Source organism: Stomoxys calcitrans, chromosome 3, assembly GCF_963082655.1.
Source record: "Stomoxys calcitrans chromosome 3, idStoCalc2.1, whole genome shotgun sequence".
Classification (NCBI taxonomy): domain Eukaryota; kingdom Metazoa; phylum Arthropoda; class Insecta; order Diptera; family Muscidae; genus Stomoxys; species Stomoxys calcitrans.
This window is the reverse complement of record NC_081554.1, coordinates 50357000-50369486: the sequence shown is the minus strand read 5'-3', so window position 1 is coordinate 50369486 and position 12487 is coordinate 50357000. Positions and strand designations below refer to the sequence as shown.

Here is a 12487-nt window from a genome sequence, read left to right as displayed (position 1 = left end):
ATCAAACTTGTATCGACTATTCAACTTCAAAATCGATTATTCGATTTTAATCATTGAAAGTCGACTTCGACTTTTTTGCGCAAAAAGTCGACTAAACGAAAATCGACTTTGGGATGCCTAATCTCGACCAATCATGCAGAAGCCGATTCAATTCATGGATATAAAGGGTGATTTTTTTGAGGTTAGGATTTTCATGCATTAGTATTTGACAGATCACGTGGGATTTCAGACATGGTGTCAAAGAGAAAGATGCTCAGTATGCTTTGACATTTCATCATGAATAAACTTACTAACGAGCAACGCTTGCAAATCATTGAATTTTATTACCAAAATCAGTGTTCGGTTCGAAATGTGTTCAAAACGGGTAGAATACCCAAATTCTCGAGTAATGACTCTCAATGTAATTCTTATCTTCCACAAATTTTGTGTTGTATTGGAACCGTTATGAGCTCTCTAATCGACATTCCTTTACTACGATTACCAGATCGCCGAATTTTATGCAAGTAGAAGTGATTTTCAACTTGAAACGCTTCTGAAGAGCTCGAAACGTTGAACTGAAACCCAAAAAAGTACATGTGTATATATTCTGGATCGTGTTGCCATCCCAAATTGATTTTTCCATATCCGTCCGTCCGTCCGTCTGTCTGTCTGTCTTGATCCTCTATTTAACAAAATTTGTAGTAAATACATATTTTTTTATACCCTCCACCATAGGATGGGGGCTATACTAATTTCGTCATTCTGTTTGTAACTACTCGAAATATTCGTCTGAGACCCCAGAAAGTATATATATTCTTGATCGTCGCGACATTTTATGTCGATCTAGCCATGTCCGTCCGTCTGTCCGTGCGTCCGTGCGTCCGTTCGTCCGTCCGTCTGTCTGTCGAAAGCACGCAAACTTCCGAAGGAGTAAAGCTAGCCGCTTGAAATTTTGCACAAATACTTTTTGTTAGTGTAGATAGGTTTGTATTGTAAATGGGCAATATCGGTCTATGTTTTGATATAGCTGCCATATAAACCGATCTTGGGTCCTGACTTCTTGAACCTCTAGAGGGCGCAATTCTCATCCGATTTGACTGAAATTATGCACATAGTGTTTTAGTATCACTTCTAAGAACTGTGCTAAGTATGGTTCAAATCGGTCCATAACCTGGTATAGCTGCCATATAAATCAATCTTGGGTCTTGACTTCTTAAGCCTCTAGAGGGCGCAATTCTCATCCGATTTGACTGAAATTTTGCACGACGTGTTTTCTTATGATATCCAACAACTGTGCTAGGTATGATTCAAATCGGTTCATAACCTGATATAGCTGTCATACAAACCGATCTTGGGTCTAGACTTCTTGAGCCTCTACAGTGCGCAATTCTTATCCAATTGGAATGAAATTTTGCACTACGTGTTTTGTTATGATATCCAACAACTGTGCCAAGTATGGTTCAAATCGGTCCATAACCTGATATAGCTGTCATATAAACCGATCTTGGGTCTTGACTTCTTGAGCCTCTAGAGGTCGCAATTATTATCCGATTTGCCTGAAATTTTGTACAACGGATCCTCTCATGACCATCCACATACGTGTTTATTATGGTCTGAATTGGTCTATAGCCCGATACAGCTCCCAAATCGATCTCTCCATTTTACTTCTTGAGCCCTCAAAGGGCGCAATTCTTATTCGAATTGGCTGACATTTTACACAGGTCTCCAACATATAATTAAATTGTGGTCTAAACCGGATCATATCTTGATATCGCTCTAATAGCAGAGGAAATCTTTTCTTATATCATTTTTTGCCTAAGAAGAGATGTCGAGAAAAGAACTCGACAAATGCGCTCCATGGTGGAGGGTATATAAGATTCGGCCCGGCCCGGCCGAACTAAGCACGCTTTTACTTGTTTTTTTTTTTTTTTTAAACTCTTCCTTATTTAACCTCATAGAATCTTCTCACTTTTACTCAAGGATTTACTCAATTGTTAAACAAAATAAAATCAAATAAGATAAACTACCATTCCCAATTCAAAAACAAATATAACTTCATTAGTTTCCATCAAGTGTAAGAGAGATTAGAATTGCAAAGCAAATATAATAAAAAATAATCTCTGTTTTCGATGAGTATTGATATTAAATTATAAACTCTTCATCAAGTGCTGGAATCTATGAACTCTCGATTGTTTACTCTTGAATTGCAAAACATAGAATAATTTAACTTGAAATAAAATCAATTGAATTGTAAAATTGTATTATGCATTGCAGGCAATGGGAATAAAAAAATCTAAACAGAAATGACAGAATATTGGTATGTGTGTTTATTAAAAAAAATGTAAGTAAATATGTATTCTGATTCAAAATTCATTGATTTTGTCCATTTTTTTTTTTTAATAAACATCAAAACACTTTTAAGTATATATAACGGTGTGAAACTAGAGCTGGCTAACAATCGATAATCGCAACATTCGATATTTTCGATATTTATAATAATAAACTAACTGACCCGGGCCCGCTCAGCTGCGCCTTCTTTTACTTTATTTGGAACAAAAGATTCTTTGGAATATTTATTTTCAACAATTAAAGAACTTTTAGTGAAATACCATGCTACGAAAATAGTATATCGCTTGACTAACAGTTTAACAATATAAGTGCCTTTATCTGAATTCCATATGATCTTTATTAGCCGACGAATTTAAGTTTGGATGTAAGGTGTACTCCATTCTTAAAATACTTTATTTCAGCCCGATATTCTCATGGTATCTTATTTAGTGATGTTTTCGGGGGTGAGGTGGTCCCCCAGACACTTGGCCCTAAAGAAATATCAGCACCGTGCTCTTCTCTCAAATACCATTTATTTAAACCCCATATTGCCATAGGTTTTGAAGGGAGTTTACAGGATGAGGCGTTCCCCAAACACGTGGTCCCAAAATTGGTTATCAAATTCCTTTCATTTGAGCTACATATTGGCATGGTCGAAAAATGTTTACCCTTTGGGGGGTGTTTTGGAGAAGGGGTGATGCCTTAAATACATTGTCCTACATGTGGATATCAAATTCGTATTCTACTCCCAAATACCTCTAAATTGAGTAAAAAATTGCTGTTTGTGGGGTATTTTGGGAAAGGGGTAAGACCCGCAGAAAATTTGTTCCGAAAGTGGGTATCAGTTCTTGCTCTACCCCCCAATTACTTTCACTTAAGCCCCACATTGACATGGTCGGTAAATATGCTCGGTTTAGGGGTGTTTTGGGGAGTGGAACACTAAGCCTGGAAAATATATCAGCAACGTGCTCTATTCTCATATATCTATATATCATTTACTTGAGCCCCATATTGCCATTGGCCTCAAAATTGGATATCAAATTCGTTTTCTAATCTCATTTAAACTCCTTTTTGCAAAAGTCAGCAAATATGTCCGGTTTGGAATATTGACCCTAAAAAATATAAATATTTAGTTCCACTCTCTTTAATACCCAAATTGTCTTGGTTAGCAAATATGTCCTATTTGGGGGTTGTTATGGTGGTGTTGTGGGGGTCGGGTGGTCCTATAGACACTTTTCCCGAATATTGATTTCAGATTCATGCTTTACTCCCAAAGACCTTTCATTTGAGCCCCATATTGCTATGGTCGTAAATTTGTCCCCTTTGGGGGACGTTTTTGGGGAGTGCCGGCCCCCCATACATTTAGTCCCATATTTGGATATCAGATTCGAATTCTACACCCAAACACCTTTTATTTAAGCCCCATATTCCCATGGTCAGTAAATAAGTCCTGCTTGGGGGGTTTTTTGAGGAAGGGGTGGACCCCCAGAAACGTCGTATTCTACTCGCAAATACCTTTCATTTGAGTCCTATATTACCACGGTCGGTATATATGTCAGATTTAGTGGTTTTTTGGGGGTTTGAGTGGTCCCCCTGACACTTGGTCCGACAATGTGATATCAGATACGTTTTCTTATCCGAAATACCTTTCATTTGAGCCCCATATTGTCGCGATTGGTCTAAATGTATGTTTGGTGGGTTTTAGGGTTGGGCGGCCCCCCTAGTTACCCCATCCGAAATTTGGATACCAAATTTTTATTTCTAGAGTACTATATAAGAGCACACAAAATTTCGCTTAAATCGCATCTCTGAGACCTGGCGTTTCTGAAAATTAGGGTAAGCGGGAGGGTCCGCCCCTGAATTGACTGATTGTAACAAAATAAAGGATTCCTCATGGACATCCATTTATGAGCCGAGGGATGGTTGATTCAAAATTTAATTTTATTTGTCAAAACTCCATAGATTGGGGTTTAGTAAGAATTTTTTCGTTATATTTAAGCCGAAGGTGGACAATAACCAACAAATGAATTCCACCTTGACTTGACAATGCTGAAGGCAAAGCACCTCCCTCATATTCAATTATAAACCTTTTTATTGTTTTGATTATTTCTTGTTTATTACATCCTTAAATCTAATAGCATCCACACATCACTGTAGTTTTGTTCATAAAGGCATATACAAAAACAATATATATATTTTACAATAATTTAATATCACTAAAACTATTTAAATACTATTAACAAATGGTCGCCCGACCAGTGACCGATCGACCACCTTTACATATCATTAAAATCTCCTCTTTCAGTCATCTCCATCAAAGCAAAGACTTTATTGTACAACACCTCTTGGGCATCCATGCCCCAAACAAAATCCAAATGATTGAACTTGGGATTATTGACCTGAAATTTGCCCACCACATTGGGTAGCTTGCGCCGTAACGTCTCGACATCTTGGGGTGTGGACAACCAATCGTTTAGCGAATAATGAAGGGCTACTTTGGTTTGGACACTTTCCAAATTATACTCTGGAGGATTTATGGTGCCATAACGCCAATGATTGCGTATCCAGCCGTAATCATATTGACGGAAATAACCGCTACGCTTCAATTGGCCATAGTGCTGCATTTGTTTGGTAGCTGCTCCGGCAGGGGCATGTCCCAGAACGACGGGCAACATGGTCTCATTCATTTGCTGTTTATCGAAACCGGCTACAAGGAACATGACATTCGAACAGATTTCCTCAGTGAAAGAATCCTCGTCGCAGACAATTTGATTGAGCAGTGTTATGAACTCGTTGCTGGGTAAAAACTCATGGGCGCCAATCATTTTCAGCAACAACTGTGAGAGGGAGGTAGAAAGGGAGTAATTAAAAAAAAAAGTTCTTTAGGACTTATCAGAAAATTAAATTCCATGTACAACCTATTGTAAATGGGCGATTTAAACGACTGTGAAAAAAAATCCCACTTGGTAGGTAATTTACGCGATCCGTTGGCTTCCTCTCTGTATAAGGAGGTTCGTGTACTTAAGCGATTAGTTCGCTTATACGATAAGTTCGCTTATGCGATAAGTTCGCTTATGCGATAAGTTCGCTCATGCGATGAGTTCGCTTATGCGATTAGCTCACTTATGCGATTAGTTCGCTTGCGAAGTTAGTTCACTTATGCAATTAGTTTGCCTATGCGTTTAATTCGCTCATGCGATTAGTAAAACTTGAATCTTATCTCCTTATAAAGGGTGATTTTTTTGAGGTTAGGATTTTCATGCATTAGTATTTGACAGATCACGTGGGATTTCAGACATGGTGTCAAAGAGAAAGATGCTCAGTATGCTTTGACATTTCATCATGAATAGACTTACTAACGAGCAACGCTTGCAAATCATTGAATTTTATTACCAAAATCAGTGTTCGGTTCGAAATGTGTTCAAATTTTGACAAATTTTGTTCAGCGATGAGGCTCATTTCTGGTTGAATGGCTACGTAAATAAGCAAAATTGCCGCATTTGGAGTGAAGAGCAACCAGAAGCCGTTCAAGAACTGCCCATGCATCCCGAAAAATGCACTGTTTGGTGTGGTTTGTACGCTGGTGGAATCATTGGACCGTATTTTTTCAAAGATGCTGTTGGACGCAACGTTACGGTGAATGAACACATTTCGAACCGAACACTGATTTTGGTAATAAAATTCAATGATTTGCAAGCGTTGCTCGTTAGTAAGTCTATTCATGATGAAATGTCAAAGCATACTGAGCATCTTTCTCTTTGACACCATGTCTGAAATCCCACGGGATCTGTCAAATACTAATGCATGAAAATCCTAACCTCAAAAAAATCACCCTTTAAATGAACGATTTAAACGACTGTGAAAAAATTCCCACTTGGTAGGTCTTCAGAGCCTCATTGGCGCGATCCGTTTGCTTCCTCTCTGTATAAGGAGGTTCGTATGTTTAAACGATTAATTTGCTTATGCGGTAAGTTTGCTTGCATTAGTAGAGTCGCTTGCCACTTTAGCGCGTTTGTTCGCTTACGCGATTATTTCGCTCATGCGATAAGTTCGCTTATGCGATAAGTTCCCTTATGCGATAAGTTCGCTTATGCGATAAGTTCGCTTATGCGATAAGTTCGCTTAGCGATTTTTTCGTTTACGCAGTTACTTCTCTTATGCAATTAGTTTGCTAAAGCGATTAGTTCGTTTACGCGATTAATACGCGTATGCGATTAGTAAAACTTGAATCTCATTTCCTTATAAAGGAACGATTTAAAAGACTGTGAAAAAAATGTCCACTTGGTAGGTCTTCAGAGCCTCATTTACGCGATCCGTTTGCTGCCTCTTTATATAAGGAGGTTCGTCTGCTTAAGCGATTAGTTTGCTTATGCGATCAGTTTGCTTGCATTAGTAGCTCGCTTGCCCGCTTAGCGCTATTTGGTCGCTTATGCGATTGGTTCGCTTATGCGATTAGTTTGCTTACACAGTTATTTCGCTTACGCAGTTAGTTCACATATGCAAATATTTCACTTAAGCGATACGTTCGCTTACGCGATTTTTTCGCTTATGCGATAAGTAAAACTTTAATCTCATAATCACAATCGCTTCCTCTCTGTATAAGGAGGTTCATTTGATTAAGTGATCAGTCGGCTTATACAATTAGTTTGCTTGCGCAGTAAGTTCGCTTTCGCGATTAGTTCGTTTACGCGATTAGTTCGCTTATTGCATAAGCGAACGCTTATGCGATTAGTTCACTTATGCGATTAGTTCGCTTGTACGATTGGATCGCATATGCGATTAGTTAGATGAAACGATTTGTTCGCTCATGCGATTAATTCGTATACGCAGTCAGTTCGCATAAGCTATTAGTTCGCTTACGCAGTAGTTCGGTTAAGCGATTAGTTCGCTTATGCGATTTGTTCGCTTATGCGATTAGTTCGCTTATGCGATAAGTTCGCTTATGGGATTAGTTCGCTTATGCAATTAGTTCGCTTATGCGATAAGATCGCTTATGCGATTAGTTCGCTTATGCGATTAGTTCGCTTATGCGATAAGTTCACTCATACAATTAGTTCACTTATGCAATTAGTAAAACTTCAATCACACCTCCTCATAAATGGACGATATAAACGACTGTGGAAAAATTCCCTAAATTACGCGATCCGTTTGCTTCCTCACTGTATAAGGAGGTTCGTCTGCTTAAGCGATTAGTTTGCTTGCATTTGTAGTTCGCTTTCCCGTTTCACGCGATTAGTTCGCTTGCCCAGTTAGTTCGCTTACGCGATTAGTATAACTTCAAACTCATGTCCTTCTTTCAACTTACTGCTATTGGTTCCTGGAAGAAGGCCAAAAATTCCACTACTGGACTCTTGGCATGTTTAAGAAAAGCCACCGGGGCCAAAGCTTGCATTAATAGCACCTTATCACACATTTCCGGTCTTTCGCTGCACATAATGAAATAGGTCATGGTGCCCTGAGAATGGCCAATATAGTGTAACTGCTTTTCCGAGGTCAAATCCAAAATATAGTTAATACTGGCTGGCAAATCATATTTGCCCATCTCATGAAATGTGAAATCCCAGAAGGCAGCATGTTTTGTGGTATATTTGGTGTGATTGCGGGAATATGTGTTACCACGGACATTGGTCATCCATACATCGTAGCCTTTCTCATAGAGCAGATAAGCTGAAATAGGCAAATTAGGTTTAGTTCACTTATCATGGTGCTGATGATGATGATGAGCATAAGTTTAATGTTATCGCCCGGGGAGCAAATACGTCAGTAGAAGTGTTTTTTTTTTTGCATTGTACTTAATTTTAGGAAACTTTAGCAAGTGGCTTGCGTGCCCTTTAATAAAAAATAAATGACCTTAGTACAGTTATCGCTTTGCCATGCTTGCATTAGAAAATTGGGACTTAATTGTTTTGTTTTTTTTGCAAATAGTTTAGAAATTGGATTTTTTTTTTATAATAATAATGGGTTAGGCTATTAGAATTGGGGCTAATCCAACCTTGTCTTCTTGGCACGCAAATTTATATAAAATTTTCTTATAAGACAATAAAGCAAGCATATTTCTGAACTATATCTGGCAAGATTTCATTTGAGTGTTGATGGGTAAAGCTCACTTATGTAAAATCGGTGCGGCAAGTGATAGCATGTGTAAGGCAGGTAGGGTAGATGATGAGATTTTGGGTGCTCTGTAACCTGATATAGCTCCCATATAAACCGATCGCCCGATATGACTTCTTGAGCCTTTACAAGCCACAATTTTTGTCCGATTTGACTGAAATTATCCATCAACTGTGCCAAGTACGACCAAAATCAGTCTATAACCTGAGCTATAGCTCCCATGTAAACCAATCTCTCGATCATCTTTGTTCGGTTCCTAGAAGCTCTAATTTTGCTAGTTTGACAGAAGTTTGGTATATAGACTAAAATAATGCGCTTCTACTAAATTTAGTTTGTATAAATTTTTAGCAGAATCCATGGTGGTGGGTTTCGAAGGTTCGGCCCGGCTAAACTTATTGCACTTTTACTTGTTTGTTTTAGTATTTATTTGTTATTATATCCACCACCGTAGTTTTAAGGGTATTTTAATAGTCATTCCGTTATCAACACATCGAAATATCAATTTCCGACCCTACAAGGTATATATATTTCGGATCATCGTAAAATTCTAAGACGATTTAACGATGTCCGTGTGTCTGTCCGTCTATTCGTCTGTCCGTCCGTCTCTTGTAATCACTCTACAGCCTTCAAAAATTGAGATTTTGAGCTCAAATTTGACACAGATACGTCTTTTTGATGCACGCTGTTTAAGTTCTTGAACGGGCAAAATCAGACCATATTTGGATATATCTGCTGTATAGACAGATCTGCCGATTAGGGGTCTAATGCCCATAAATGCTTTATTTTTTATCCGATTTCTCTGAAATTTGAAACAGTAAGTAGTTTAAAGCCTCCGGATATCTGACCCAAATATGATCCATATCGGACTATATTTATATGTAGCAGTCATATATACCGATCTGCTGATAAAGGGTCTGAAGCCTATAAAAGCTTTATTTATTACCCGATTTCGCTGAAATTTGAGGGTTATTTTAATCCTCCTGATATCTGACCCAAATATGGATCAAACCGGTCTATATTTAAGTATAGCTGCCATATAGACCGATCTCTCGATAAAGGGTCTAAAGCCCATAAAAGCTTTATTTTTTAACCGATTTCGCAGAAATTTGAAACATTAAGTAGTTTTACGCCTCCTAACATAGGACCCAAGTATGGTTCAGATCGGACTATATTTAGGTATAGCTGCCATATAGACCGATCTCCAGATAAAGGGTCTGAAGCGAATAAAAGCTTAATTTTTTATGAGATTTCGCTGAAATTTGAAACATTGAGTAGTTTAAGATCTCCCAACATCGGACCGAAATATGGTTCAGATCGGGCTATATTAAGATATAGCTGTCATATAGACCGATCTCCAGATAAAGGATCTAAAGCCCATGAAATCTTTATTTTTTAACCGATTTCGCTGTAATTTGATACATTGAGTAGTTTTACGCTTCCTAACATAGGACCCAAATATGGTTCAGATCGCACTTTATTTAGATATAGCTGCCATATAGAACGATCTGGGTCTGAAGCCCATTAATGCTCCATTTATTATCCGATTTCGCTAAAATTTGAAACAGTGGGTAACGTAAGGTCTCCAAACATGGAACCCAAATATGGTTCGGATCGGACTATATTTAGGTATAGCTGCCATATAGACCGATCTCCAGATAAAGGGTTTAAAGCCTATAAAAGCTTTATTTTTTATCCGATTTCGCTGAAATTGGAAACAGTATGTAGTTTTAGGCCACCCGCCATCCGACCCAAATAGGGTAAAGATCGGAAAGTATTTAGATATAGCTGTCATATAGACCGATGTGCCGATTAAGGGTGTGAATCTCATAAAAGCTTTATTTATTACCCGATTTCATTGAAATTTGAAATACAAAATTGGACTGTGACTTATATTTATTACACCACTTAATGTCCGTGCCGAATTTGGGTGCATAAGTTATTCAATTTTCACCGGATTGTGACGAAAAGGGGTTTACATATATACCCGAGGTGCTGGATAACGAAAGTTCGGCCCGGCCGAACTTGATGCCTTTTTACTTGTATTTTTTTCATATTTTATATTATTATACCCTCCACCATAGGATGGGGTATACTAATTTCGTCATTCAGTTCGTAACACCTCGAAATATGCGTCTAAGACCCCATAAAGTATATATTCTTGATTGTCACGAAATTTTAAGCCGATCTAGCTGTGTCCGTCCGTCTGTCCGTCAGTTCGTCCGTCTGTCTGTCGAATGCACGCTAACTTTCGAAGGAGTAAAGCTACCCGCTTGAAAATTTTCACAAATACTTTTTATTAGTGTAGGTCGGTTAGGATTGTAAATGGGCCAAATCGGTTCATGTGTTGATATAGCTGTCATATAAACCGGTCTTGGGTCTTGACTTCTTGAGCCTCTAGAGGGCGCAATTCTTATCGGATTTGTCTGAAATTTTGCATGTAGTGCTTCGGTACCACTTCCAACAACTGTGCTAAGTACGGTCCGAATCGGTCTATAACCCGATATAGCTGCCATATAAACAGATCTTGGGTCTTGACTTCTTCAACTTTTAGAGGGCGCAATTCTTATCCGATTTGGCTGTAATTGTGTACGTGGTGTTTTTGTATCACATCCAACAATTTTGCTAAGTATGATTTAAATCGGTTCATAACCTGGTATAGCTGTCATATAAACCGATCTTGGTTCTTGACTTCTTGAGCCTCTATTTTTTAATTTATTTCAGTTTTTATTTCGTTTTTGCATGAAATTTTAATATAGAAAATAAGCGATCCTTGTTGAAGGGTGTGGAACATTAAACCCAGCAACTCTGACGCCTGACATATTTTCTATTCATTATCACCGTATGGTAACTATTTTAAAATTCGGATCTACAAAAACATTCCACCACATTCAAGATTCTGATACAAAGTATATTTTGCAATGAATGAGACGATCCTTCATATTTAAACATGACCACAGTCATTACTTCTATGAGTCTTACCCACTGATGTCGTAGTACCAAGAATATCAAATATTTGTAAAAATTGTTTTTATCTCAATTAACTCAGCCCACTTTTAGCAAAAACAAAAAAAAAAAACAAAAACACTTCAACTGTTACGATCCCCATCTCTCATACTTTTGAATAACTTACCTAAACCCTTGTTGGGTCCCATCATAACCCAAGTGGCCGAAGAATCCAATAGGCCATGTGTCAATAGCACTGGCATGCCTCCAGGATTGGCTATGCGATGTATTTCCAAAATATATCCATCATCTGTAACGGCATGATGCACTTCTGAAGGGTAACCATATTTTCGTACTAAATCCGGCTAAATAAACAAAAATTAACACCACATACAATATTTGCACTTTACACCATCACACGCAAAACCGTATAACTAACCGTTTTCAACATTGAATCCTCTATTATATCCGGATCAATGGAAACATCATCCAATAAGGATTTCATGGAATCCTCAACATGACGTTGAATCTTAGCAGAACCGGCATCAAAAACATTTGCGGGAAATTTGGGTATATCGAATAAATTTATGTTGCCCAATTTAAAGGACCAAGCATCGTCTGCACTAGCCACTGAACTACAACAGCAGGCCGTAATTACGAAGAGTAAAACAAAAACTCGTCGAGGAATCATGAAATTTCGCGTAACCGTCATTTTAGTCTTGATTGTTTAGTGTCTTAAAGTGAACTGATTGCAAAAATTTAAAACAATTGATATTTCTCTGGCTGAGTGAGTATTAATTTGCTTTTGTTGTTGTTATTGTTTACTATTTGCTTACTCACCCTTCTTATCATTGTATGCCTCGCTCACTGCATAGGCAGTTCAGAGACATACACTCAGAAAAAAAAGTTGGTAGTAAAAGTACAAATTAAAGATTGTTAGATATCGAAATGAAAGACCAACCGGTAATTTTGAGCGATTTTTATACTGGTCCATGTTTTGATATAGCTGCCATATAAACCGATCTTGGGTCTTGATATCTTGAGCCTATAGAGGGCGCAATTATAATCCGATTTAACTGAAATTTGGCACATTGTATTTTGATATCACTTCAAACTACAGTGCTAA

General features: G+C 37.9%; 1 protein-coding gene across 1 annotated transcript; it reads right to left on the bottom strand.

The window, feature by feature from the left end:
* Positions 1 to 4395: 4395 nt before the first annotated feature.
* LOC106081218 (lipase 3) lies at positions 4396 to 12105 on the bottom strand. The gene is made up of 4 exons (XM_013243035.2): positions 11801 to 12105; positions 11549 to 11726; positions 7613 to 7974; positions 4396 to 5144 (listed from the first exon to the last, which is right to left on the bottom strand). The coding sequence occupies exons 1-4, from the start codon at positions 12071 to 12073 to the stop codon at positions 4584 to 4586; spliced, it is 1374 nt and encodes a 457-aa protein (XP_013098489.2). The 5' UTR covers positions 12074 to 12105; the 3' UTR covers positions 4396 to 4583.
* Positions 12106 to 12487: the final 382 nt, after the last annotated feature.